Below are 27,228 nucleotides of genomic sequence, written 5' to 3' on the forward strand. Positions count from 1 at the left end.
AATCTTCCATTTAAAATAAAAACAAGGAGGAAAAAAATGAGTATGTCGGCTAACAAAATTTTTTTTTTTTGGGGTAAAAAATATATAGGCTAGCATTTGGATGTCCCAAAATTTATTTTACGTTACACAGTAATTGTATCCATCAGATGTTATACCAAACGAGGAAGAATTATCACCGCATAATTTTCTCAAGAACAGCAAACCAAGCATAACCCTCTTTCACCCCAAAAAAAAAAAAAAAAAAAACTCATTGTTCCTAGCCTTTTACTTCTCAGACCACCGTACGTTTGGAATGGCAACCACCGGAACGATGGAAGACGCGATATCCAGATTGGAAGGTGTCGTAAATTTCATCGTTTTCTAAATTGTGTGAGATATATATATATTTGGAGCTAGATATGCAAATTCCAAGATTCATGGCATGGTAGCAGTCTAATAAGTAGAAACTGCACCGGAGAATGAGGAACCAAAATAAATAAATAACAAATACAGGACCACTTTTTTCACTTACTGAAAATTGGGTCCAAAAATCCAGTCGCGAACACCCAAATTTCACTACATTCACCCAAATTTCACCCAAATTTGTTGCTTGCAATATGGACAATAATTGGAGAGAACCTGGATCCGCATGCGAGCGAGTACTGGTAGGTTATTGCAGTTTCTAACTCCAATTGTTAGTTGCTCTTCCCCAGAAAAATAGGTCAATGAAATGTCAGGCTGGGCTACCAAGGAGAAGTCATTCCTCTTTTTAAGATTGTTACAGGCCAAGCTTAAGTTTATTGTGAATAACACTTCAAAAAGGAAAAAAAAAAAAAAAAAAAACAATGACCTTACTTGTACCAAGAGAATGATAAACAACAATCTAGAAGCTAAACACTTCGAGCATCAATCAATCAATCATTGACAGATTTTCTTTCTTCCTCTCTTTTTCTTCTCCATTCCATTTTTTTTTTGTCGATTGCTGTCTGTTCTCTCCTCCTTCCTCGAGAAAGTTTGAAGAAAGATTGGCATAACTAAGCTACAACCCAAACAGAGCTACATTCTGCGGCGAGGAAACTAGATTTCCAGCAAAAAGCATCAATTATTGGTTGCCTGCCACTCTTTCTTGATTTCAAATGTGTAGTTGATCTCCAAGTAGCACTTATTATCATCATCAAGAAACTGTACCAAAAAAGAAACAGAGAAAAAGACAGGAAGCAGGTTAGGATAGCAAAAGGATTAATAATTATTATTCCTCAAAATGGCCTCATTGAACCCAAAGAAAAGATGCATGAGTTTCCAATAAAGCCAAATTTTCAAAATCTCATTATCTGGAACTTCATCTTTACATATGCTCAGCTCAGTTGTTGTCAGCATCAATTGTCGTCAAATAAAGATCTTGGATTTAGCATCAAGAGAACATTTTGAAGTAAGCTGTCCTTAAGACCTTACTTAAATGCTTAGAGCATTAAATGCAAAAGACAGGGAAAAGGCAAAAGACAGAAGATGGTCCACCAGTATTCAGTTTAGTTATCCCACCATGTGCAAAAGTGATCAAACTGACATTGATCCATCAATCCACCAACAACAATATACCAGAGGTGGCTGCCACCTTAATAATTCCCACAACCAATTGAAAACAACCAGTCAAATGGTGATTATGTTTAACGACAAAGAGGGAATTCTCATTGCAGCAGAAGCTATTCAATGTATGGTAGCAGGACTTTGGGGAAATACTTTCTCCACCCCTTTAGGCAGTTAAAAATGAGTAATTTGAGCTTGCAGAGGCAAAATGGAAAAAGTGCAAAACTCACCTTTGTTCGAGCTGAGTATGATCCTCTTGCAAACATGCCAGAAGGGGTTGTCTCTTCTGGCATTTTATGTGTGTAAGGTTCTGCCTGCGGACTGAAGGTTCCTATCATTTGTTTTGTACTGTCCACTGAAATAAGAGTCATAAAAGCATCAAGATTCATATGAGAGCATCAACAGCCTTGACATTTTGCGCTACAGTATTCGGAAAGGGTAAGGAGAGCGTACCTTTAATACCAGTTTTCCAAACTGTATTTGTGTATTTGAGGCCTGATACTATGTTATTGTTGACCTGGAAAGTGAATTCGAGGCTGTAACGGCTGCCTTCTTTCAATGCAAACCATGGCCCTCCTGGCTTTCCATCCTCAGGAATCGGAAGAAAAATATCAGATCTTCCAGGAGACTTGATTGCAAGACTTAAGATCCTCACTTCAGGATCCAGAGTCTCTATAATATCAAGGCCGTGAGAAAAGAAGAAATTGTAAGAAATGCATTCAAGCAGCAGATTCTTATTAAACAAAAACAGCATTCATGCTGCTCATGAAAAGCACATTCAAAATTTGCATTTGTCCCATGTGCTGCCGAAGTTATTTATGTTGCAAAATAAAAAATGATGCGGAGCATACGGACAAAGAAAATCTATCATAAACATTTTAAAATTTTGAAACCTGTTTTAATGGCCTTTTTTCTCATCACAGACATTTGAAGCATAGCAGCAGAACTTTAAGCTTTTTTTTTTAAAAAAAAAAAAGAAAAAGAAAAAGAAGTGAACGTGATATCACTTTGGTTCGTATGTTCAAAATCGAATCTCAAGCAAATAGTGAATGAGAAGCACAGGTGCTTTAACTTTATATGACGCGTACATTACTTAAAATGATTGCGACGGACAGGCTTTACCCTGCAATGACCATCTGAAATTACCCCTCTTTGTTTGATTAAAAATTTAATCTTGATACAGCCAGAAAACAGCACCAGTTTAATACAGATCGGCCATCTACTTAAGTTTCTGAAACAAACGGGGCATCCATTAGTCAGGGAACTTCAGCCATCAGACAGAACAGGGACTCCTTTTTATCCCCCAGGGTTCAAAATTGTAGCGTTAACTCAAAATTCGAATCTTCTTGTCTGAAGGGGGAAAAAGTTCCCTCATTTCCTGTAACTTTATCTTTCTATAGTTCCTTCCTTAAGGGACAAAGCTACTATTTACGAATTACAGAAATCAAAATCAGGCTTTATAGGTTTACATTTTATTGTATTGTGGATACAAATTTGTTGGTCGTGACAAACTACTGACAGCCAGAAATTTGGCAAAATTATGTTAGCAGATTTGAATTCTGTGATAAATATCTCTAGTATGTATCTGCATTTTCACCGGAAAATGGGGTTGCAAATGGAACTTAGAAGATGACAAATTGAACTGTCTTTTCGAGTCAAATGCATCTGAATCCTCATGTATGGAAAAATTCGTTCAGCAAAGATAAAAGCAAGAACACATTTACCTCCAACAGAATTGATATCAACACTCCCAAGGAGTTGCTCCTTCCACCTTCTCAAACTCTCATCATCCTACACTTTTTGCAATACAAATTATCAGACATGAGACAGAAATGCCGATTAATCAGGGAAGAGAAGATGAAAATAATTCGAGCAAGGACAGACCTTATCCTTCTCTTGAAGTTCTTTGAGGGTAAATTGAGGGCCTAATTGTATATTGGCATCAGAATCTTCATCCTCCTCGTCTTCCGTGGTATAAATAGAGCTCTCACTCATCTGCCTGTTGATTTTTTCAACAGATTCTTGCTCAATCTCAGGGTCAACTGGCGCCGTTTTACCAGCATTAGTTCCTGGAGCAGGACTTGTTCCCCCATTCTTCTCATCCCCATTGTTATTATCATCAAACCCCATGCTACTACTCTTGGAACTTGAAACAACTCCAACAGCCAAAGACATTAACAACAACAAACCATTCAACAAACAACTAATACAAGCAGAACCTCCTCCCCCTGTCAAAGGAAAAAAAAAAGAAAGAAAAGAAAAGGAAAAGAAGGCCACCCCTTCACTCCCTGAATTCAAATCACAACAACCAGAAGAGGATAAGAAGAGGGGGACAAAACAGGAAGAATCTCCTTCCCTCAATGGAAACAACAAATTGAAAATGTCACGCCACGGATAGAGAAGGGTGGGGTGTGTGTGGGGGGTGGTGGGGAAGGTTATTCTTTAAGCTAAGAAGTCAAAAGAATCCAAAGAAAAGGTGAGGAAAGGAAGGAAACAAACTGGGGTGGCAAAAGAGATTTTTAAGAGCAGAAGGCTTGTTGCTGATATATGTGAAAGTGAGAAAGAGCGGGGTTGTTTGAGGAAATGGAAGCAGGGAACGAAATGGTCATGTGGTGATCCGGGCTTGCGAATAAATGAAAAAAGTAATGAATGCGAGAGAGAAAGAGAGAGGTGGTGAGATCGTGAAGGTCACTTAGTGGCAGTAGGTTTCACGAAGACCACGATTCGAGGGGGCTTCTACACATATGATATGAGGACAGCCTCGGATTGGGTGGACGATGTTTAGTTTGTTTGACCCCTTCTTATTGGACGACTCCTAAGTCCTAACTCCCCTCTTCCTCAGTCTTAGGCAGCCTTAATGCTTATACACTCGTACTCACTCACTCCCGAAGAAACTCAACTCAAAACAGAACAGATTACTGCAATAAACACCTTTTCATCACATAACTCATCTGTTTTTTGTCAAAGTTTAGGTACAAAATTGCACTGTAATTCATTCCAATCCAAGTCGTAATCTTTTACTAATGGTGTAATAATCATCATCTTTTACTAAGTATTATTTTTTTCTTGGGGGGGGGGGGGGGGAGGTACAAATTGCATAATGATCTGGCCGCTGTTGGCCATTGATATCGCTACACATTCATACCACAAAGATTTTTGGTTGATATCATATACGGCCGTACCTTTTTTAACACTAGTACCGGATTTTTAACACCGGCTCATTCAACGGAGTGACTAATGCTGTCCACTCAATGCTGTTGGCAAGTACACAAGGACAGAAAGACCCCAAACAAAAAATGAAAATGCCTTTTGTTCGATGTATGTACATCTCTAGATTTTAATAATATCTTGCTTTGACAAGAAAGAACCAAACTTTTTCAACAATCGGAAGTTGGCAGTACTGTTTCTTTCTTCTCCTTTAATTAATCTCAGGCGAGAACTTCTGCTACAGTGAAAACTTAGCAGTCCAATGGGAGAATGGATACCATTTTTTGCTTTCTGTGTTAAGCTGCTTTAAGATTATTCGTCAATCACATTTTTACCTCTCAGAAACTCTTAGAACATGCAATCCACGTAACCTCTGCCAAAGTTTAACTGTGTCAATTATGCATTATACTAGTACATAATTTTATCTTCATATTAATATTGTCAAGCACAGCAGGTGAGCAGAGTTCCCCAGAAATAATGACAAAATTATTTGTTTGGCATTACTAAGTACAAACACCAAAGTACACCAAAACTGCATTGGACATCGAACTGTGGAAAACATATTACTGCTAGTTGATTTTTTCAAGTAAGGTTAGTTGGGTCAGTAATCTATCCGCCGCTATTTTCAACTGCAATGATCAAACCAACTCACAGCTAATCAGTAACCCGAGAACGGCAAATTCTTTTGCAGCTCCATTTGGTAAGATTCGGGACATTATGTCTCTGGAGCGTTAAATACTAATAATAATGACTTCTTGGATAGAGGTCATTTGTACAAAGTTGCCTCGACTCGAATCACTGGATGCCCAGCCCCAGCAGATGATGATGATGATGATGATATAAACAGATGCAAGAAAAGGAGATCTGCAAGTTTGCGAGGCGATAATTGACATAATTAACTGGCCCCATATGATTCAAATTGATGTACCATAACTGGTAGGTTGACTAATAATTTGCCCGGTTAAATGCTTACGCTTGATGAAGCTTTATTAGTTCGGGCGCATGATTGATGTTGAAACTTTACATTCGTCAAATCCGCAGCATAATCAGGAAATGTAATCAATTTCGCCCCAAGAACAAACTTCAGGGTCAAGCGTATTCATGAAGGTTGGATGATTTTGTTTTGTGTGGTTTACAACAGCTTCCCCTTCAATTCACTCCTCTGCTACTGGATGGAATAGAGAAATATTGAGACGAGGTGAGGCGGACAGCTTACCGGATGGCTCTTTATGCATTTACTGTAGAAAACGTTTCCAAATTTGAAATGTGTGGAGATAACACAACACAGACACCATCATCAGTGGCACTGGGAATTTGAACATTAATTTGCCTGGTTCGGCATCCCATATTTCTCATGTTTGCACGTACACATTAATTTGCTCAGTGAAGTATCATGTATTTTTCATGTCGCCAATCCATAAATGCATGAGCCGATTTTCTTTGGAATTAGTACAAAATTTTAGGATTGGAGGCAAATTCCACTAATAACATAAACTAACAACAATGAAAAGCCATTTGCATTCAGCTTGATTGGGAATATGACTTCACCATTACAAGAGACGGAACTGATCCTATGAGCCTTCTGTCAGAGGACCAGGGGCACCTAGCAGGGAAATCCTATTTGCATAGTGGTGCTATATCTTCAGAAAAAAAAGTGACAAGTATCTTAAAAAGACCAATATAATTAAAGGAAGGACTCTTAGAGAACCAAAATTGCTGTTGCAGGCGGACCAAGCAATCAACTACTTCCCCATTTCTTCATTACACTCTCTCTAGCAGAAACGGGGGCAGAAATTTGCCTCTGTTGAACTGTACGAAGACTAGGATTTGTAACTGAATTTAACTTTTCCCTGACTAGAGTTGTTAAGAAGGTAAGCCCATTCCTTGTTCCACGCAGAAGAAACAACAAAGGATTGAGAACAACGGCAATCATCAGATCACCCTTTGCAATAATCAGATACTGTAGGCATGTATAATAGGGAATTAGAGATATGATATGTAGATAAAGAAAAAACTTTGTAAAAATAGGAACAGTGAACAAGGAACTAAATCAAGTCCTTACCATGCCAATAATACCTAAAATTGTGAGACTAGTCTGCTGCGCCTCTTCCCAGAAATGGTCATCATCAGACCCACCAAACCATCTAAACCAACCTCCTCTCCCAGAATTACCTCCTCCACCTGCCTGTTCTCTTCGCTTAAGTTCTTTGTCCCATTTCTCAAACTCAGTCTTTTTTCCCCCAAGGGCACTTTCTAAAGCTTTTCTAGCCTCCTCCTGCAGAAGAAAAGGATGATACAAGTCAATCAGATAGGATAAGACCTAAAAAAAATAAAAGGCTGAGAAAACAAAAAAAGAACCAATGAACACAAAAGAGGTCATTCAGGTAGTTTTTAAGTATCACTGCAACCAGAAACCTCTATTCCAATTTATCAGACTTAGAAAGCAGGTCATCATTTTGACAGAGCATTCCTCGAATTTTGTTTACATAAAAATATACAATTTGCAAGACAATGAGGTTCATGATTCATCCCTTCACTGCTCCAAGTAGACAAACAAGAGAAGAAGGTGTTCGATCCAAATTTATCCAGTAAAAATGGAAGATTTGTCACATACATTTTTGCCAACATTTAAGGGCCTACTTTGTGGATTTCTTAACACTGAATTTGACGCTGATCACAACAGAAAGATGGAAGAATGGCATCCTCCAAGTGTTTTAACTGTTCTAGAAGGGAATGGAGAAAAAAATCATAATTAAACAAACCAATTGTTACATCAATCAAAACTCCTCACTCTGAAACCAAAAAGTTCAGTACCATCCACAACACAAGTCTAATCAGAGACAAAATTAACTATCGATCATCGAGCAACATGAAAGAGTACTTCCCTGCACATGCACTTGCAATTTGATCTATAACATCTAAGTGATTAGCAGCAGAGTACAGAAGCAAAATAGAACAACTTGACCAAATACCACTAAAATTAACAGAATAGGAGTCCCAAGAAAAAAAGAATGCCAGGACTGAAGCAGATCTGTCAATTACCTTATAATGCCAGAACTTCACCAATCATTGTAAATGACTCGTAAATTTACAATACGACCAAGATTTTCTGCTATAAGGTAGCTCAAAAATCAGCAGTCCGGATTACTATAAAAGCTATTAATTATCTGAAACCAGAATTTCCAATAGTGGCTAATCATTTTCTTTTCATGCTTTCACTTTCAGATATGCAACATTGGAAGAATCACCAAAAGGCACAATGCATCATGGCAATAACTTCATTTACTTCCAGCGTGTAAGCAGGACTAATTGTTAAACTAATGATACCTCGCATATGATAAATATTGCTGTGAACAAATATTCACACCACTCATGGTTTGGACTTTGATTCGAAATCTGGTCCACTTTTGCACTTGCCACCCTCCCCCAGTCTCCATCTGTCAGAAGCAGTCCCATAAGCCAGCAAGAACAGAAACATTAAATGGCTTGCATCAAGTCTAGCAAACCATATCCAGGTCTTATTGCTTGATCACCGACCATTCACCTCCAATATTCACATTATATTCCAAAAGGCCTTTTTTTTTTCAATCGTCTTCTTCTGAACCTACCAAAACTTGTATCAAATGCACAAAGCAATAAGGTCAAGTTTACCAATGAGATTTAGCTACGTGGTACTAGAGTCGGCTCCAGAGCTGTGATATCTTGAGTAGGAGCCCAAGCTGGAGCCCAATTTTCCAACCCAAAACGAAAGACAGCTCTCAGGTTGGTTTTATACATGTCACTCTGTGTGTAATTGATAGTAGGTCAAGTTTGCTACTTTTGAGGTGTTCGCCATATTCTAGGTTAAGTGCTACATCAATTAGTTCTCATTGCTATATTAGTTAGTCCAAAAGCTGAAATCTTCATATTAAAAACATCCTCAAATTTCAAGAAACCCTAATTAAAAGAAACATTAACGCGTAAAAAATATCCCTTTCCAACCTTTCAAGACTTCTATTTTAATGTTTCACTGTTAACCCAAAAACCAGATTAGTAACAAAATCCACCCAGAGCGTTTAACTCCAATAACACACTTGAAAGGGAGGAAAAGACAACAGCGGAAAAAAATTAATGAATAGCTGAACTTAGACAATTAGTCCTGAAATATCTTTATTTGAACTAGTATGAATTACACAGAACTATTTCCATGACTTCTCTTGCAAATAGTTTGCAAAATTTAGTTTGATAAATTCTACTGACAGGGTAACACAAACTATTCATTCAATAATTTATTCTCAAACAACAAAAGGGAAAATAGTGGAAGGTCTGAGAGGGGATGGGATACCTGTTTGCGATTGTTGGAAAATAGGCAAGAAAATCTGCCGTTGCATTGGAGGCTCTGCTGAAGAGATGCCCAGGTGGGGTTGACTCGTGCTGAGTTGTTGTAGCTGGTTAGTTGATTGCGAGCTGAGTTTTTGCGGGGCGGTGATGATTTCCGGTAGTGCAGGGTCGGCAACGGAGGCCTCTGGCTCAGAACCTGCGCCATTGTTTTTCTTCCCGGTACTCTGCGTTAATCCCCTTGTACAGACGTTCGCATGATAACATTATGTCCTATACGCCGTCGTACTTGAACGAATATTTTCTTTTGTTCTTTCTTTGTTAGAGTAATGGTAGTGTAATACTACTCACTATTGTTATCGAAATAATTAATAAACAAAGATTTACTAATAAACAAAGATTTATAGTAGTACTACCCTTCTAGTATGCATCGGTAGCACTTTTTTTTTTTTTCTTGAGTCCCCCATAATTTTGAAAAAATCGAAAAGTTTGCCCGAACCAATTTGGCTCATGTATCGAGTCTCAATAAGTTGGAATTAGGTAAAATCAAGATACATTTAATCACTAATATTGGTAAAACAATTTACTAATGCATATTAAAGTAAGATTATCTAATACCAACCAAATCTCCAAAATTACTAATAACAATATTATATATCCCGTGCCTATATATATATATAGACACGCACACACATATACATATATGTATGTATGTGTGTATGTGTGCATAAAACTACTAATACATTATCATTAATGAACACCAACAAACTATAATTTATTGATTATTGACTAATTTGCTAATCTAATATATGGAATTAGAACCACTAGGGCTGGTCTAGCGATCAATAATAAGCTCTTAAAGTTCATTCTATTGTTAGATTCAATTTTGAATCTTAGGTCTAACAGCTGATGATGGGAAGGGTGAAGAGGTGATTTTCGTTCCGCTGGAGTAAGTCACCCGAACTGGAGAAGTATTTTTATCTTGGGCAGCTCTCTTGGACGTGGTCACCTGCTTGGGTAGTAAGAGGGGCTGAATCCCCTGGTATAACTCTGAATCTCAAGTTAGTTCGGTTGTAAGGAGGTAGTATAATAGAAGGGAGTAGTATGTTACCAGAGAATTGGTCATCATCCCTTTCTCAATAGAAATGTTGAGAATTTACAGAGGAAGGATAGGAGAGAGGGACTGTCTGCACGAGTCCCTAAAGATCTGAGATGGTCAGTGCATCCGGTAGACTTGACCGATCTTTATGAGATGTGAGGGGACATCTGTCAGGTTCAGGCGGCGTGTCAGAGCAGCCTTCCCAGGTGTCAGATGTGTCAGGAGTCACATCGTACCTTTCTGCAGTTATCAAATACTCAAGCGTCACTTCGGCTAACGATCTTAGCCGAAGTGGTAATGAGGTGGGTTCCAAACCAACAGGTCTTGCCGAGGTGGCACTTCAGGAGGCACTCCATGAGCCGAAATGACCATCCTCACTAAGCCCCCCAAGCTTCGAGAAGAGCGAGGTCGGGGTCTCCCGAGGTCGTCACTTCCCGAAGCTGACGCGCGTGTAGAACACGGAACATGGCAAGGACACGTCACGACTGTGTAGATGTGACTGGGGGAAGGTGAAACGGGGGCTGGCAGCTTTAACGTCGGATCAATACGATCGATTGTCAGGTGAACAGCACCTTCATTAATGAGGGGAGAGAGAGCTTTAGGGAATCCCAAAGATCGCGTCTCTTCGGTTCCCCCCTGTTGCCTATAAATAGGGGTTTCTTTTCACCGTTCCATTCTTTACCAAAATTTGAAATCACCTCAGAGCTCTGTCTCTTTGCTTTTTCACTTCGGCAATCTTTCCAACCTACATCTTCTTCAGCAACTTCTTCACTCCGCATCTCCTAAGTAAGTTCACTTCTTCTTTCTGTATTAATGGCTAGAACAGCTCGCACACACAAAGAGACGGTGAGGCCTGACTTCACCGAGGCAGAGAGGCCCGACCCTTCCGATGAGAGAACTGCATCCGACGCCGAGGAAGGAGGTGCGGAAGCGTCTTACTGAGCCTGGGGAGGAGGTGCGGAGACATCTCGCCGAGCTGAGTCTCCGGAAGAACAGGCCGAAGAGATTGAGGTCGAGCCCGAGGTCTTGTACAATGATGACCTCGGGAACGAAGTTCCTAGGGACGAAGGTGTACAGGAGCCCTCCACTCCTCCAAACGTGGCCACGCTAAACTATGGCCAGATGCCGGCCTTCATCAGTGAGGTGGACCAAGATTCCATAGCCGAGGTGATCCGCAAGTACCCGTGGAGGAGGGATTATAGTATCTACCTGCCGCGCCCACATCAGTCCGCCGCCCTGCCTCCAAAGGGTAGGGTAGCCATCTACATAGAACAGCTGGAGGCCGGGCTCAGGGTGCCAACTACGAGGTTTCTTCGGGACTGCCTGAGGTACTGGGGGGTGAGGATTACTCAGCTCACCCCAAATGCAATTCGCATCCTCGTCGGCTTTCAGCTACTCTGCCGACATCAGGAGATAGAGCCGAACGTCAACCTCTTCCGTCCTTGTTATTCACTTAAGAACAGCGGGAGCGAGAAGTGGTGGTTCTACTTCGGGAACAAGGTTCCAAGGTTGGTATATGATGCCCCGAGCTCAATAAAGGAGTGGAAGATGAACTTTTTCTTCGTCCCGGCTGAGGACTTCCCCAGGGGATTCTGGTGGAGACCTCCCACTTCGGTCAAAGAAACCTCCCGTGGCAAATTGGAAGAACGCAACTTCCAAAAGTTGACGGGGTCGGGCCTGAAGATTAACTGTTGGGACTTCCCTGAAAGAGTGCTCGTGAAGGGCGAGCTCAGCCGAGCCTTGATAAGCTCGGGCCATCCCGTCCTCATCTCCACTAGGCTTCACATACCTTGTACTTTTTCATTTCTCACTTTCTTGTTTATTTTCCTTGAATTCTAACTAATTTCATTTCGTGCTTTGCAGTAATGAAGGTTTCCGACCTGATAACCTTGGGAGAGGTCGAGGTGGCAAAGAGGCCAGCCAAGAAGCGCAAGGAGGCTGGTGAGTCCTCATCCAAGCCGGCTAAGAAGACCACTGCGGCGGCAGGCACTCGCGAGCCTGCCGTGGTGATCATAGGCGAAGGGTCGCACACCTCGGGCACGCCAGGAAGGTCCAGAGCGTCCATTCCAGTGGGAATTCCATCCCATGGAATAACCATAGCCTCTCAACCTCGGGGCCGGGGTCGATGTGCGACCGTTGTCCAGGATAACCCCGTCACGGGGTCCTCATTATTCAACCTCCACCATGTGCTTTCTCTTGCAGCCGGGGAGGACAAAAGGCACTCGGAGGCACATTTCTGTCCGGAGTGGGAAGTCAATGTCAATGACTGCTGCAAGAATCCCCAAGTTGCACACGAGCTCCTGGTGAATTCGGTTCTGCCACGGGACAACACTTACACCAGGAAACTGAATCCAGCCGAGCTGATGCAGAGCGCCGCGGTCTCTTGGGCTTCCACTACGGCGTTCCTCGCCGAGATGTACCAGCGCTTCGGTCACTTCATAGAAACTTACGAGTCACCGACCGAGCTCCAAAAGAAGATCACCGAACTGGAAGAAAAGCTAAAGGCCACCGAGCTGGAACGGGACAAGGCCACAGCGGCGAAGAAGAAGTTCGAGGTCGCCAATAACTCCCTCTTGACTGCCCTTGATGAGGAGAAGAACAGGAGAGTTCAGGAGGAAAAATCAAACAAGGAGGCCATCGACCAAGCCGGGGTTACTGCCGTGGTGGCCTTCCGGAAGTCAGAATCATTTACTCGCGACCTCGGCGAGCTCACCAGGCCAAGTTTCATGTTCGGCTATACCTCGGCCATTAAAGAGGCAGCGCCCTTCCTTACTTCTGAACAGTTGGAGTCCCTCCAAGATGCTCAACATTACAATGAGGACACCAAGGAACTGTACGACCGTATGGCTGAGGGCATCCAATATGGGAAAGACTTAGCCGAGGTCCGTGCTGAGTTCAACAAATGGCTCCAAGAGTTTGATTTAGATGATGAGGGCAGTGAGGGGAACAAGGCCGGCGGAGGAGATGGACAGCAGGGAACCGAAGCGGGGGGTGAGACTATGGGGGGCCAGAACCCCGGAGGAGGAGATGCTTAGAAGCATCTATTTTTGCAATAGGTGGGCCGAGGTCGTAGATAACCTCGGCCATTAGCTCTTGTAATTGGGGGCCGTGGTCATGAATGACCTCGGCCTCTTGCTTTTCGTATTTCAATAAATTTGGCTTTTTTAATCTTGCATATTTTTACCTCCCTTTCAATTGAGTTCAGTTTTTTTCTTTTAACTACTGCTTTGTCCCCTTATTTGTCACTTGTAATGAAATAAGAACGGGTGAGAAATAACTTAAAAAAGTGAGATTTAAGAACACGTACCCTTCAAGGGTAATACAACTTAAGGTTCTCAGCATGCCAAGTTCGGGGCACACGCGAACCATCTCGGTAAGCCAGTTTACAATATCCATTTTGGCTGGACTCAATAACACGGTAGGGTCCCTCCCACTTGGGGTTAAGTTTTTCCTGGGGTTCAGCTCGGCTAACCGAATTCTTCCGGAGTACCAGGTCTCCTGGACTGAACCTTAGGTGTTTGACCCGAGCATTGTAATAACCAGTTAGGATATTTTTATAAATAGCAACTTTGGCCGCAGCCATATCGCGCTTCTCCTCGGCGAGGTCGAGATCAACCCGTCGCTCCTCTTCGTTGACCTCGGCAGCGTACGCGGCCATTCGCGGGTTGGGAGTGATGAGCTCGGCCGGAACGACAGCCTCGGATCCATAAGTTAGAGAGAACGGTGTTTCTTGAGTTGCTGACCTCGGCGTGGTTCGGTAGGACCACAGCACGCTGGGGAGCTCTTCCATCCATGACGATCCAGCCCGGTGAAGCCTGGTCTTGAGGCCATGGAGGAGAGTTCGGTTGAAGTTTTCGGCTTGTCCATTTGCCTGAGGGTGTCCCACCGAGGTGAAGTGCTGTTTAATTCCCAAGTTTTCACACCCCGTTTTGAAAGGATTGTCCGCGAACTGTCTGCCATTATCCGAGATGACCACCCGGGGCAAGCCGAAGCGACAAACCACATTTTTCCAGAAAAATTTTTGAATGGCCACTCCGGTGATGCTTCTCAGGGGCTCCGCTTCGACTCATTTGGTGAAGTAGTCCACTGCTACCACCACGTAGGTATAACCACCCGGAGCCCTTGGAAATGGGCCGATTATGTCAGTTCCCCACTGCTCGAAGGGCCACGACGAGGTGATAGGAATCATAAGATTGGTTGGTTGGTGGTGCTCAGGGGCATGGTGCTGACAAGAAGGACAGCAAAGGACCATAACCTGGGCATCTACCCTCATGGTGGGCCAAAAGTACCCCAACAACAAAGCCTTTTTCACGAGCATCCTGAAACCGACGTAGGCACCACAGAGTCCCTCATGAATGTCTTGAAGAATTCTATCGCCTTCTTCTGGGGTGATACATCGTAGCCATGGGCCGAGGTAGGACCTCTTGTACAAGAGGCCCTGTCGAAAGGCGTACCGAGCTGCTTTACGCTGAAGTTTGCGTGACTCAGCTCGATCTTCGGGGAGTTCACCTCGGCTGAGGAATCGAACTAGCGGTCCCATCCAGGTGTCCCCAGGGTAGATGGGATACACCTCTTCCCCTTCGTACCCCGGTTCGGCTAGAACTTCTACAAGGACCGTTTTGTTCAGGTCAGAAAAAGAGGTAGAAGCGAGCCGGGAGAGAGCATCAGCTCTCCTGTTCTGTGACCGTGGTATCCTCTGGATTTCAAAAGACTAGAAGTGTGCCACTAGCTGGAGGACCTTGGAGAGGTATCGATGCATCACCTCTTCCCTGGCCTCGTATTCGCCTAATATTTGGCACACGACGAGTTGAGAGTCGCTATAGACCATGATATGCGCGGCCCCGAGCTTGCGAGCTAACTGCAGGCCGGCGATGACTGCTTCGTATTCGGCCTCATTGTTGGAAGCAGCAAAATCAAACCTCAAGGCATACGAGCAAATTTCTTCTTGGGGATCTTCGAGGAGCAAGCTGGCTCCACTACCCTCACTATTGGATGAGCCATCCACATGCAAGGTCCATCGTTGAGGCTCGGCGGTGGACGAGGTGACAGCTTGGGTAGTAGCCGGGATGGTCCCATTCACTTCCTCAAAAGTAAGCTCGGCAAGGAAATCCGCGAGAGCCTGGGCTATAATTGCCGTGCGAGGCTCATAGGATAAGTCGTATTCTCCCAGCTCGATGGCCCACTTGGTGAGGCGTCCAGAGGTTTCCGGTCGCGATAGGACCTGCCGAAGTGGTTGGTCTGTCCTCAGGCAGACGGGATGGGCCAGGAAGTAGGGCTTAATCCTATGAGCTGCATGAATTAAGGCCAGCACAAGTTTCTCCTCCTGAGTGTACCTGGTCTCCGGACCTCGGAGGACTCGGCTAACATAATAAACAGGTGTTTGGACACCTTCCTCCCTTATCAGTACGGCACTTACAGCTTCAGCGGCAGCAGATAGGTACAAGATTAACTTGTCCCCTGGGCGAGGTGAAGTGAGTGTTGGGAGGTGGTTGAGGTACTCCTTTAGTTGCTCAAACGCCTGTTGACACTCTTCAGTCCAGGAGAAGTTGTTGGCCTTTTTGAAGACTTTGAAAAATGGCAATGCCTTGGAGGCTGAATGCGATAGGAATCGATTCAGGGCGGCCAACCGCCCCGTCAACCTTTGGACATCGCGGACGCACCGAGGTGGAGACATTTCTTGAATTGCTTTCACCTTGTCTGGATTTGCTTCAATACCTCGCCTGGAGACGAGGTAGCCCAAAAACTTCCCCGAAGTTACCCCCAGGACACACTTCTTGGGGTTTAGCATCATTCGCGTCTTCCGAAAGACTTCCAGGACTTCTTTCAGGTCGGCAAGGAATGTGGAGGTTGTCCGACTTTTGAGGAGGATATCATCTACGTAGGCCTCAACCATCCGGCCGATCTGAGACTTAAAGGCTTGGTTAACCAAGCGTTGGTATGTGGCCCCGGCGTTCTTCAATCCGAAAGGCATAGTGGTGTAGCAATATGTGCCTCGGTCAGTGTAGAAGGAGGTCTTTTCCTGATCCTTCGGACTCATTCCGATCTGGTGGTACCCTTTGAAGGCATCAAAGAAGCAGAGGACCTCATAACCCATTGCCGAGTCCACCAAGGTATCGACCTTGGGCAACGGGTAGCAATCCTTGGGACAAGTTTTGTTAAGGTCGGTGAAGTCGACGCACATTCTCCAAACCCCAGTGTCCTTCTTTACCATGACCGGGTTGGATAACCAGGTCGGATATTGGACCTCCCGGATGATCTTTGCAGGGAGGAGCTTGTCCACCTCTTCGCCAACAGCTCGGCTACGCTCAGGGCCGATGTGCCTTCTTTTCTGTTTGACCGGGCGGATTTGGGGGTCGACGTTCAACTCATGTATCATGAGGTGATGCGGGACCCCTTGAACCTCCTCTGCGGCCCAAGCAAAGACGTCCCGGTATTCTCTGAGGAGGCTCACCATACCTCTTTTGACAAGATTGGGCAATCGGGTACCGACCCGAATCGTTTGATCAGGCTTCGTGGGGTCCAGAGGGAATTCTTCCACCTCATCCCCAGTCTCCAGCCTCGGGATCTTCTCAGCTCGCTGAGGATCGATGCTATCTATTGAGAGGATATTTGACTTCCTCTCGGGCCTTGCTCCGGAGGTGGACGGGGAGGCTGCTTGTAGAGTGGCGAGATAACACTCCCGGGCAGCGCAGACGTCGCTGCTGACCTCGGCTACCCCCTCTGGAGTAGGAAACTTAAAGCTTAGGTGATAGGTGGAGTATACTGCCCGCAAAGCATTAAGTGTAGGTCGGCCTAGGAGTAAGTTGTATGGGGAGTCAGTCTTGACCACTACGAAGTTGACGGGGATGGTTCTGCAGCGGGGGTGACGCCCTACAGTCACTGTCAAAGTCACCATCCCTTCGGGGTGCACAATGTGTCTCCCGAACCCGACAAGAGGGGTTCTCACCGGGGTCATGCACTCCCTGGCCAGTTTAAGGCTCTCAAAGGTACGGAGGTACATGACGTCAACTGAACTCCCCGGGTCAATGTATACCTTTTTCACGATGTAGTTATTGGTGAGGATTTCAATCACCAAAGCTTCATGACTGCTGGAGGCAGCTGGGATGGGATCACTGGGCCCGTAAGTAATCACCTCGGACAGGCGAGAGCTCGACTCAGCCTGATCCGGGTTGGCTTGTCTGTAGGTCCTCTTCCGGGAGTTTTGACTATCTCCTCCCGTCGGACCTCCGGCAATGGTGTTGATGACTCCGGCAATATTTGGTCCATATCCTAATCCTTGACCTGAGGATCCGTCTCCGGGTGGCCTCTTCGACTCCCTAGGATCCTCAGGAGGTCGACAACTGGTTCTCGACGTCCGCCTCTCATCTTGGAGTTGGTCACCTCGTTTATCACGTTGATTCTCATCACGCGGATGACCTCCACTTAGGCGGATGAACTGCTTGAGGTGGCCTTGTCTAATGAGGTTCTCGATCTCTCTCTTGAGATCGTTGCAGTCCTCGGTTTCATGTCATATATCTCGGTGATATAAGCAATAGAGGGTCGAGTTCCTCTTGTCCCTGTTGCCCTGCATCTTGGGGGGTGCCTTTCCAAGGTTATTTTGTTCCATTATGGATAGCACCCGAGACCGGCTAGTGTTCAAAGGAGTTAGTTCAGACTCGGGGATAGATGCCTTTCCCTTAGATATCCTGTCAAACACACTGCGGCGATCTCGGGCAGGACTTTGGAAGCCACTGCCCGTCCCCACCTCAGTTCGGCCAAGCTCTTTTCCCTTTCAGGGGTCGGCCCTCGGGCGAGCAGCTTGAACCTCCTTTTTCATGCGGTTGAGATCTTCGGCTTGTATGCCCTTCTCAACCTTTAACCACAGCTCGTGGAGGGTGCGGGGATATTTCTTGTGAATCCCCGTGTTGAACACCCCGGAAACGAGCCCATGGGTGAAAGCGGCGATGGTGACCTGCTCATTAGGATCAGGTATCTGCACGCTTTCTTCATGGAACCTCTGAACATACGACCGAAGTGACTCACCCGGGTTCTGCTGCATGTTCAGCAGATAAGCCGAGGTTCGGGTCGTAGGTCGGGATGAAATAAACCTATGGAGAAATCTTTCCACCAGTCCTCCCAGGGTTGAGATGCTCCTAGGTTCTAATCCCCAGAACCATTTTCGAGCTGTCCCCTGGAGGAATACTGGGAAGGCTCGGCATATGACGGGGTAAGGGATGCAGTATAAGCGGAAGGCCGAGATGAAGGCATGAATGTGATCCTCGGGATCACCTCGGCCGTCATAAGACGGTATCGCGGGCAGCTTGAAGTTTGGAGGAAACCTTTCCTCGTTAATGTCGTCGGTAAAAGGCGGGGCCCTCATATAATTCATCCCAGGTATTCCCAGGGGCCGAGGTTCTTCCTCAGGTCGTCGCCCCAGGAGACCTCGAGAAAAGGCCTTAGTTAGGGAGGCTACCTTGGAGGTGGCCTTGGAAAACGCTCGTTTCGACGCACTCCGGCTTAGGCGCCTCCCATCAGACTCCTCTTCAGATGAACCTTCAGGAGATCCATCTGACTTTCTTTTAGAGGACTCAGCCTTCTGCTTGCCTTGCCTCTTTAAATATTTTCCCAACTCCTCAAAGATGTTGGGGTTCTCGGTTACAAACTCGGCCATACGAGTGATGGCTTCTTCGTTTGCGGGCTGGGTCCTTGGAGGCCCCTGCCCTTCAGATATGTCTTCTTGTGAAGCTGCATTGCTTTGCTCAGCACCAATGGTGAGAGCTTTTCTACTCTTAGAACGCGTAGGCTTCATACTCTGATGTCTTTGCGTTCCCACAGACGGCGCCAATTGAAGAGGTGATTTTCGTTCCGCTGGAGTAAGTCACCCGAACTGGAGAAGTATTTTTATCTTGGGCAGCTCTCTTGGACGTGGTCACCTGCTTGGGTAGCAAGAGGGGCTGAATCCCCTGGTATAACTCCGAAGCTCAAGTTAGTTCGGTTGTAAGGAGGTAGTATAATAGAAGGGAGTAGTATGTTACCAGAGAATTGGTCATCATCCCTTTCTCAATAGAAATGTTGAGAATTTATAGAGGAAGGATAGGAGAGAGGGACTGTCTGCACGAGTCCCTAAAGATCTGAGATGGTCAGTGCATCCGGTAGACTTGACCGATCTTTATGAGATGTGAGGGGATATCTGTCAGGTTCAGGCGGCGTGTCAGAGCAACCTTCCCAGGTGTCAGATGTGTCAGGAGTCACATCGTACCTTTCTGCAGTTATCAAATACTCAAGCGTCACTTCGGCTAACGATCTTAGCCGAAGTGGTAATGAGGTGGGTTCCAAACCAACAGGTCTTGCCGAGGTGGCACTTCAGGAGGCACTCCATGAGCCGAAATGACCATCCTCAAAGGGTATTCTGATTAACTTCTATTATCTCAACTTCTCTCTTGGGCTAAATATTATTTGTATCTAAAATTTGAGGCACTAAATATTGTATATGAAAGGTCTATAATCTTCACACTTTCCTCTTGGACGAATTTGGATGCCTGTTTATACTCTGGCTTTTTTGTTTAAAAAAAAAATTCTCCTGCCCCTCCTCACTTTCTCACCCCCACGTTTCGAATTCTAAATTTGGCAACATTGCAGCCCTTCCCTAATCATTGAGAACTTTGGCTTGATTATGCATTTTGCTGAAAAAAATGGATATTTTATTCATTCCCAAAACTCGTTTGTAATACTTTGAAAAGCTTATTAAATTTGGAGGATGAACTGAAAGCTTTCAGTGTGAGGTCCATGCACAAATGCACTTAATACCGTTGTTTGGAAAATACAAATTTGGCACCCTACATCGCGTTGGATCTAATTTATGCAGTCCAAACATGTAATTTCTCATTAGTTTTTGGCATTGATAACTCTACATTTGCCGCTGCTGTCCGATGAATGGTTAATTGCGAAGAATGATGTTCTTCTTTTGGCCTTGAAACTGCGCAACGGATCTTCTGTCCCACACTCTGTGCCACTCTCTGTCCCATTTTTTATTATATTGTTATTTCTCCTTCATAAACATCATGTTTTAGTTCTTTTTTGTTTTCTTAAGATTCAATAATTATTAATTCAGTAAAAAATAAATACAACAATTTAAAAAATATATATATAATAGAAAATTAAAAAATACAGCAGAAAATTCATAAAAAATCTCATTTTTTATGCATTTTGATTTTTTGATTTTGTTAAATTTTGTGTATTACTCAATTAATAGTTATTGAATCTTAAGGAAACAAAAAAGAACTAAAATATGATATTTATGAAGGAGAAATAATAATATAATAAAAAGTGGGACAGAAAGTGACACAAAGTGTGGGACAGAAGATCCGTTGCGTTGAAACTGTCACCCCTACCAATACTTCTCGACTCCATGGATTCACACATGCCTAGAAACGATGCCTGAGATAGTACAGTAATGCGGCCACGAGAAATAAAATGAAGAAAATTTTCATTGCTGCTTTTGCCTTTCCTTGAAATGAAGCCCTGGAACAGATGTCGTCCATGGCACTCGTCAATGATGTAATTGTTTTCTGTGGAACATCGAGGTTAGCCCATTCACATTGCACTGGGAAGTAAAATTGAAGTCTAACTATACTCACCAGTCTGAGGGGCTCAATATGAAGGATTGGCTCCAAGAACATATCTACGTTACTGGATTATAAAGCAATCAAACAGAAACAATTAGTCACAGTTGAAGCTGACAGTGAAGACAACTAACTAATGCAAGTTAAATTTCTTTCATCTGTTGTGCTACTTACTTTATGACCACCTTTCCCTGATAAATGTGACAAGTGTAGAAGCTCAGACCTTTGCCCAGAGGGACGCGATCCTTGCCCCATTCTGAAGAATGGACATAAAGACGAAGGATATTCTTTAGTCCACGTTTAGACAGGAAAAAAATAATTAATAAATATGAAAGGGGGAGAGAACCTAGTTTCCAAGATACACCAACATTCATTCCGTCATGGAACGTCGGCTGCACCACGATTTCAATGTTATTTCCCAAGTTCTTCATGAGAGAAGAGAAGAATCCCAATACTTGCTGCATGCGAGGGTATACAGAGAAGCCCAGACCAGAAGGTTAGACGTGCATTCAAGGTTTGTGTGTGCGCGCGAGCACGTGTGTATATTCAGCTTACCTCCTTACCATGAAAAGGTTGGAAGGTGGAGACAAAATTGCAATTGCATAGGCATTCTTCTCCAATTATATCAGACAGTTCATTGATGTTCTTATTCTTGATTGCCTTGTAAAGCTTGAGAACTGTTTTCAGAGCTCTGCGATCATCAGCTTCTGACCCTAATCCTTGAGCACTGCATTTGCATGCCACCGACAATGTACCCTGGTCTCTGGGCAGCAGCTTATTTGTGGAAGAAGATTGAAAACAGTGAAACCTGTCCGAAAGGCATGCTCTTTGGCGTAGGCGTTGGTGTGGTACTTCGTACGGCATCGTCGGGCACGTAAATGGAAAGGAAATAGAGATCATTTGGCTGAAGAATATGAAGGCAGGAAGGAGATTGAACCTGTGAATTGAAGATCCAAGAAATGAATGTCGGATTTAGAATTGTTGGAGAAAAGGAACAAATGTAGTGCATGGATGGAAGGTAATAAGATCGTATATAAAGAATAAAGCAACAATGCCGCAGCTGCAAGCTTGGAACCTTTCTGAAAAGTTGCGAAAGAAAGCAATACTCAAATAGACTATTACAAGATTTCCTCTAAAATAAGTTTCTCTTATATACCTTCAAAGAAAATTTAACGCCAAGATTCCGACATCATTCTGCAATCGAAATTCGAAAACTATACTAGGCTTGAAACGAAAATCACATGTCACCTGTTAGTGTACTTTTTTTTTAACAAGGTTTTGTTTGACTTTTTTTTTATTTTTGGACGAAATCAAGGTTTTGTTTGACTAGGAAGTGCTTATACTTGGATTGCCATTTCTCCCCAAAAAAAAATCTTATATTTTTTGTGAACATATTTTTTAACTATTTTTAAAAAAAATTTTAACGAGGTTTTGTTTGACTGGGAAGTACTTATTTGAATTGTCATTTCTGTCAAAAGTTTTTTACATTTTCTGTGAATATATTTTTCTAATAGTTTTTTGTTTCACATATATTAAATCGTTATAATATATATTTTTTAGAAAAACTCTAAAGTAGCAATCCAAATGAGAATGCAGCACATCAATTAGTAGAACCAAAGGTTGGTTGGGACTCCAAAGAAATAATTATTGAACCCCCCCCCCCCCTCTCTTCTTTCTGTAGATACTTTTTCTAGAGTGATTAAAAACACTCTAGGAAGATGAGTTAGTACATTATGATATTGAGATGGAAATCACATTTTTCAAAACAGTTCTACATTTGTTATCTCAAATTACTTAGATTTTATTGAGAAGCATTTAGAAGAGTGCATGCACCAATTATTCTCCAAACCCCTTTAGGGGTTGTAGTTTGTGTTAGAGTCAAGAGATGAACCAGATTATTCAATACTCGAATTGAGTTCGATTTCATAAGAGCCCGTTCGAATTTAATTAGCCAATTAATCAAACTAAGTTTGAACCATATTTTATATTCAATGAAATACAAATTCGATAAAAAAGTTTGCTCAACCTTGATTCGAAAAATAAACAAACAAAATTTGAACAAAATTTCAAACTCATTAAGATAATCAAATAAATTTGAGCACCAAATATTCAACTTGATTGGCATATGTACACCCTAGCTTGCATTGGTTCAAGCAAACTTTGCATACAACTGCTTGGGCTAACAAATTTAGTGAAGAAAGCCCAATACATAACGACGGCGTTTGACTGGGAAACCGGATAATTGCTAACTTCCTTTCGTTTTCCGTTTTCCCTTTAGGGTCAAAATATCCGCCGTCACTAACTGTAGCCTTCTGGTTCTAAATCCTAACGAAGCTCTGTGAAAGAGAAGCATATTCTTTTCGATTGGATTGCGAGAAAGCAGAAGCCTAATAATCAATTAATCAGTCAAGGGGAAGGAAAAAAAAGAGGAATGGCGGAGGATTTGGTACTGGACACGGCGATAAGGGACTGGGTGTTGATACCACTATCGGTGGTGATGGTCCTAATCGGAGTCCTCCGCTACTTCGTCTCTAAGCTCATGCGTAGTTCTTCCCAATTGCCCGATCCTAAGATAGTCAAAGAAGGGTATACTTGCTTACCCCTAATCTGGAGATCTATGTTTTGGGTATAACCAAAATATTTGTCTATTTTTTTGCCTTTTTATAAAAATTTATTTTCAACTTAATTGTTCAGGCAGGTGATTATTAGGGCTAGGAATTTAAGGGCTGCTGCCAATTTTATCCCTGCCAAGTCCTTTCGTGCTCGTAAAGTTTACTACAGCAATGAGGTTCGATTTTCTTTCTTCTCCTTTTTTGTTTTTGTTTTTGGCTTAGGTAATTGTTATGCAAATCCCCCTCCCCACTTAAAAAAAAAGGTTCTTGTGCCCTCTTTTGCATCGGGATCTAAGAGTCGGTAATCCCAAAAGCTTTTTTACTCGTTGCCTTTCATTTGTGCAAGCATTTTGACTTTCTAGTTAAGAAAATTTATCTTTTTCCCCGGCCCCCAGGGAGGTGGCTTGGATTGGCGAGCAGGAGGGTTTTTAGTCTAGTGCTAAAATAATGGAACTTTATACAAACTATTGAAGAAATGAAAGGGAATGCAAAGCCAGACGTTAATCTGAGAATTGAATTACAATAAGTGATAACTAAAATCTGTGAATATTTTGTAGTATAATGTGTTTACTGTCAGATTTAAGGGAGGATGCTATTGATGATGAAGTTATTGTGGAAACTACAGCATTACTTAGATATTCAGAGCATGTGCAGACTGGAAATATGTGGGATGCCACAAATCTGTGAATATTCAGAGCTGCGAAATAAATGAATAAGCTGAGAAGAAAAAACTTGAGCCAAAGGCCCAAGGGGATGCCACCAATCCTGCCAGAGATAAGACATCTGGCCATTACCAACAACTATCTGAATTCACTTCCTAGCCGCAGCACATAGCTTTACCACTCACTTTAGAAGTCTTATGCCTAATGTTGCTTCATTAGTCATCCTTTACCTTTGAAATTAGTTTGAATTCTGCTGTTGGGGCTGATAATAGACTAGAGAGGTTTAAGAAATACAAACCCAGGGTGCTGATCTTATGCTTGGGACTAGCATTCTTTCTAGTCTTCATGTTTATTACTATCCCCTTGAGAAAATGCCTGGCTGCTAAAAAGGTTGGAAAAAATCAGTATGAAACTCTGTGTTGTTTACTAGGTAGTGCACTTACACTTGTTTTCTTAGGAGTAGGCCTGGACTGTGAACTTAGACTGCTGAAAGTGTCAGAGGAGATGCAGCCATATGTTCCTGTGACTAAGGTGCAGCAGTGCTATTGATAGAACAAAAACTGTTATCTGAAATTTCAAATTAAGTAAGAAGATAGATGATGGACTACTTTTAAGGAAATTTAATTGGAAGAAGTTTGAGCAAACTATTTTGCCCTCTCTCAAGGCTTCTCATAGATTCAATAATCTTTGGCCTTTTCTTGGTCCATAAAAATCTAAATATAGTGAAAAGGCTGTAAAAAAGAAATTAACTTGATGGGGGCAGGCTAGGGTAATCTCAAAAAAAAAATTTTCAGTAATGACGGATCTAGGGCGAGATAAGTATAATTTACTCAGGAAGTATGTTAACTAATTTCTGTATAACATGGGCAATGGAGGTTACTTGATTAGAGAGTAAAGAAGCGAGGTTTCTCCATGATGTGGGTCTGTAGAAATCGAAAATGAATGCATTTTGTTTACTCATCATTTGCTTAACTTATATTTTGATATGTGGATTATAATATGACATTTCAGGAAAATGGACTGTTATTCGTGCCCAAGGGCCAAGCTCAAAATGCACAGGCACAAATGTTTTCTGACCCCAACATGGCTATGGATATGATGAAGAAGAATCTTTCAATGATCATACCACAGGTGAGAAATAATCGATTATTAATTTTCTTGATGACACAGCCTATAGCTGAATCTTTAATGGTTTTACAGAGATAAAGCTGAATCTGGCCATTATAACTTTATCCTCTCTTCTGCAGACTCTAACTTTCGCGTGGGTCAACTTTTTCTTCTCGGGTTTTGTAGCAGGTCTGCCTGTTCTTTTTCTTTCATTCTTTTTACCTCGTCTAGTACTACATTGATATTGTCTCTGTGTTACTTCTGTATGACGAGCCATTCTATGATCTGGTCTTCTTGCCTTTTGCTTGGATGACATACTTTCTATAGTTCTCCTCCTAGTCACTGATATTTTTTTTGAGGTTGGTCTTGTATCCTAATGGATACTGATGTAAGCATCTTAATATGTTCTTCCTCAGCAAAGATACCGTTTCCACTGACACAGAGGTTCAGATCAATGTTACAGAATGGTATCGATTTGAGTACTGTTGATGTCAGCTATGTCAGCAGCCGCTCATGGTAATTGAGTGTTGTTGTCAGTAAAGTTTTTCTCTAGTATTGCATTGCTTGGATGTTAATAAATCTACACTGCGTATCAGGTATTTCCTCAACCTGTTTGGGCTAAGGGGCTTGTTCAGTCTTATTTTGGGAGAGGAAAATGGTAAGTATCCTGAATATTACTGGTTCTTTTGAATCATCAATCTGGATGTGCATTTTCCTCTCTCTGTCTCTCTCTCTCTCTCCTGTTTGCCTATATGAAAGAATGAAAACGTTATCATTCAGTGGGATCTTAATTTGCTGCTTTCATACAGCAACTGATGACACACAACGGATGATGCAAATGAGTGGGTTTGGTATGGATCCTTCTAAGGTATGTTCTTATGGACTTTGCTGTTGACCATTGATGCTTGGAACTATTAAATGATGTGAATATCACTTCTTGGTTTCGAAATGGAAGTATGCACTTTGAGGTGAAAACCCTCCAGAAAAGCACGTAAAGCTCAATATCCTGATTAGTACTCGACTCTTTTACTGACATTAACTTGTTTAGGGTTTTCAGTTATTGCGGAAATGCTGTTGTGCTAAATGTGAAAATAGTGTTTTTAGAGCCAATCGATTGATTAATATTTTTGCTTTCAAGTTTCCCTGTGAGACATGGCTAAAACATTACTCTGTCACGTTTGATAATTGGACGAGTGCTTTTAACTTGAAGCTTTTTTGCTACTCTTGTCAGAGTTTGAGTGCCGAGAAAGATGGTCTAGATATAGTCCAGCATGAATGGGCCTTGCCGAAATTTGAGCAGCGGGCGGAAGCAGTTTTGAGGAAACTCGTCAGCTAACAACCGACAAATGGAGAAATTATGCGTTGCCGCATCTGATCGTGCAACTGTATTTGGGGATTATGTCATCAGCCTGGAAGTTGGAAAAGATTTTACCTACCATGTAGAAAAAGGTCAAGATGACCGGGAGCCCTTGAGCTCCCTGCTGTTGGTGCTTCCATTTGAGAAATAATTTTATTAGGCGATCGGACTCTGCTTCAACATATTTCAAAGTGTGTTATGGAGTTGAATCCATAGGTTAATTGCTTTGGAATTTACGCTAGTAGTTGTAATGCAACAGCTCTGAAAGTTTGTAGGATCTTTTTTTTGGAAAAAAAAAAAGGGTGCAAGAGACCGTCTCTGGTTGCCCCTGTTGGATATTTTTTTTTTTTGTTCTATTTATTCAGAATTTGCGTGCAGGGAATTGTATATCTGGATGTTAGTCTGGTCTGTTATATTTATTGCTGATTATTCTCTGGAAAGACAAAATAGGAAAGCTGCACCAATATAAAATTCGAGTGTAAGATGCAGTATTGTAGTAGATGAGGACCTTGACGAGGCACGGTGATGATACGCTAAACGAATCCACCGGCAAATGAAATTTGAAAGTTTCAGCTGATGTTGCAATTAACACTGTGGATTAGGGACGGCAACGGCCTGCTGCCCACTAATTTCCCCCGTCCTTTGCGCCCCCCCCCCCTCCCCCTGCCCTGCTTTTCTTGCGGGGGAGCTAATAAAAAGTTGC

The 27,228-nt window shown here is 42.8% G+C and overlaps 6 protein-coding genes across 6 annotated transcripts; 1 reads left to right on the forward strand and 5 right to left on the reverse strand.

Annotated features, from left to right (window-relative positions):
• Positions 1 to 718: 718 nt before the first annotated feature.
• Positions 719 to 4,279, reverse strand: LOC113709241 (rho GDP-dissociation inhibitor 1-like). Its single transcript, XM_027231963.2, has 5 exons — positions 3,448 to 4,279; positions 3,288 to 3,354; positions 2,017 to 2,235; positions 1,794 to 1,918; positions 719 to 1,161 (listed from the first exon to the last, which is right to left on the reverse strand). Exons 1-5 carry the CDS (start codon positions 3,736 to 3,738, stop codon positions 1,078 to 1,080), a joined length of 786 nt encoding a protein of 261 aa, XP_027087764.2. The 5' UTR covers positions 3,739 to 4,279; the 3' UTR covers positions 719 to 1,077.
• Positions 4,280 to 6,265: 1,986 nt separating this feature from the next.
• Positions 6,266 to 10,965, reverse strand: LOC113710609 (uncharacterized). Its single transcript, XM_027233717.2, has 6 exons — positions 10,869 to 10,965; positions 10,327 to 10,426; positions 9,095 to 9,327; positions 8,098 to 8,207; positions 6,833 to 7,045; positions 6,266 to 6,730 (listed from the first exon to the last, which is right to left on the reverse strand). The coding sequence occupies exons 1-6, from the start codon at positions 10,963 to 10,965 to the stop codon at positions 6,509 to 6,511; spliced, it is 975 nt and encodes a 324-aa protein (XP_027089518.1). The 3' UTR covers positions 6,266 to 6,508.
• Positions 10,966 to 13,496: 2,531 nt separating this feature from the next.
• On the reverse strand, positions 13,497 to 13,976 carry LOC140014721 (uncharacterized). The gene has a single exon (XM_072065827.1). It carries the CDS (start codon positions 13,974 to 13,976, stop codon positions 13,497 to 13,499), a length of 480 nt encoding a protein of 159 aa, XP_071921928.1.
• A 276-nt stretch (positions 13,977 to 14,252) lies between these two features.
• On the reverse strand, positions 14,253 to 18,974 carry LOC113710608 (uncharacterized). The gene is made up of 3 exons (XM_027233715.2): positions 17,991 to 18,974; positions 14,925 to 17,681; positions 14,253 to 14,882 (listed from the first exon to the last, which is right to left on the reverse strand). The coding sequence occupies exons 1-3, from the start codon at positions 18,972 to 18,974 to the stop codon at positions 14,253 to 14,255; spliced, it is 4,371 nt and encodes a 1,456-aa protein (XP_027089516.2).
• A 1,529-nt stretch (positions 18,975 to 20,503) lies between these two features.
• LOC140014530 (uncharacterized) lies at positions 20,504 to 21,692 on the reverse strand. Its single transcript, XM_072065497.1, has 4 exons — positions 21,343 to 21,692; positions 21,134 to 21,245; positions 20,962 to 21,043; positions 20,504 to 20,854 (listed from the first exon to the last, which is right to left on the reverse strand). Exons 1-4 carry the CDS (start codon positions 21,685 to 21,687, stop codon positions 20,590 to 20,592), a joined length of 804 nt encoding a protein of 267 aa, XP_071921598.1. The 5' UTR covers positions 21,688 to 21,692; the 3' UTR covers positions 20,504 to 20,589.
• A 1,292-nt stretch (positions 21,693 to 22,984) lies between these two features.
• Positions 22,985 to 26,863, forward strand: LOC140014769 (uncharacterized). Its single transcript, XM_072066147.1, has 8 exons — positions 22,985 to 23,373; positions 23,482 to 23,575; positions 25,073 to 25,192; positions 25,309 to 25,357; positions 25,585 to 25,684; positions 25,765 to 25,826; positions 25,978 to 26,036; positions 26,400 to 26,863. The coding sequence occupies exons 1-8, from the start codon at positions 23,219 to 23,221 to the stop codon at positions 26,502 to 26,504; spliced, it is 744 nt and encodes a 247-aa protein (XP_071922248.1). The 5' UTR covers positions 22,985 to 23,218; the 3' UTR covers positions 26,505 to 26,863.
• The last annotated feature ends 365 nt before the right edge of the window (positions 26,864 to 27,228 follow it).

The sequence above is a fragment of the Coffea arabica genome, chromosome 9e, assembly GCF_036785885.1.
Source record: "Coffea arabica cultivar ET-39 chromosome 9e, Coffea Arabica ET-39 HiFi, whole genome shotgun sequence".
Classification (NCBI taxonomy): domain Eukaryota; kingdom Viridiplantae; phylum Streptophyta; class Magnoliopsida; order Gentianales; family Rubiaceae; genus Coffea; species Coffea arabica.

Excerpts from the sequence above, each read along its gene's own strand:
- LOC140014530 (XM_072065497.1), bottom strand. The coding sequence starts at position 21,687 with ATGATCTCTATTTCCTTTCCATTTACGTGCCCGACGATGCCGTACGAA. Across the intron at positions 21,044-21,133 it reads TGGTGTATCTTGGAAACTAG|AATGGGGCAAGGATCGCGTC; the intron begins GTTCTCTCCCCC and ends TCCATTCTTCAG. Across the intron at positions 20,855-20,961 it reads CAGGGAAAGGTGGTCATAAA|TAACGTAGATATGTTCTTGG; the intron begins GTAAGTAGCACA and ends TTTATAATCCAG.
- LOC140014721 (XM_072065827.1), bottom strand. The coding sequence starts at position 13,976 with ATGGAAGAGCTCCCCAGCGTGCTGTGGTCCTACCGAACCACGCCGAGG.
- LOC113710608 (XM_027233715.2), bottom strand. The coding sequence starts at position 18,974 with ATGAAGCCTACGCGTTCTAAGAGTAGAAAAGCTCTCACCATTGGTGCT. Across the intron at positions 17,682-17,990 it reads TCAACCGCATGAAAAAGGAG|GACTGCAACGATCTCAAGAG; the intron begins GTTCAAGCTGCT and ends CATGAAACCGAG. Across the intron at positions 14,883-14,924 it reads TGCATCGATACCTCTCCAAG|AGGATACCACGGTCACAGAA; the intron begins GTCCTCCAGCTA and ends TTTGAAATCCAG.
- LOC113710609 (XM_027233717.2), bottom strand. The coding sequence starts at position 10,965 with ATGCGGAGTGAAGAAGTTGCTGAAGAAGATGTAGGTTGGAAAGATTGC. Across the intron at positions 10,427-10,868 it reads TGAGGTGATTTCAAATTTTG|AAAGGTACGATGTGACTCCT; the intron begins GTAAAGAATGGA and ends TGATAACTGCAG. Across the intron at positions 7,046-8,097 it reads CAATATTTATCATATGCGAG|GAGGAGGCTAGAAAAGCTTT; the intron begins GTATCATTAGTT and ends TTTCTTCTGCAG.
- LOC113709241 (XM_027231963.2), bottom strand. The coding sequence starts at position 3,738 with ATGTCTTTGGCTGTTGGAGTTGTTTCAAGTTCCAAGAGTAGTAGCATG. Across the intron at positions 2,236-3,287 it reads TGATATCAATTCTGTTGGAG|AGACTCTGGATCCTGAAGTG; the intron begins GTAAATGTGTTC and ends TTGATATTATAG. Across the intron at positions 1,919-2,016 it reads TTGGAAAACTGGTATTAAAG|TGGACAGTACAAAACAAATG; the intron begins GTACGCTCTCCT and ends CTCTTATTTCAG.
- LOC140014769 (XM_072066147.1), top strand. The coding sequence starts at position 23,219 with ATGGCGGAGGATTTGGTACTGGACACGGCGATAAGGGACTGGGTGTTG. Across the intron at positions 25,685-25,764 it reads TATGTCAGCAGCCGCTCATG|GTATTTCCTCAACCTGTTTG; the intron begins GTAATTGAGTGT and ends ACTGCGTATCAG. Across the intron at positions 25,827-25,977 it reads TATTTTGGGAGAGGAAAATG|CAACTGATGACACACAACGG; the intron begins GTAAGTATCCTG and ends GCTTTCATACAG.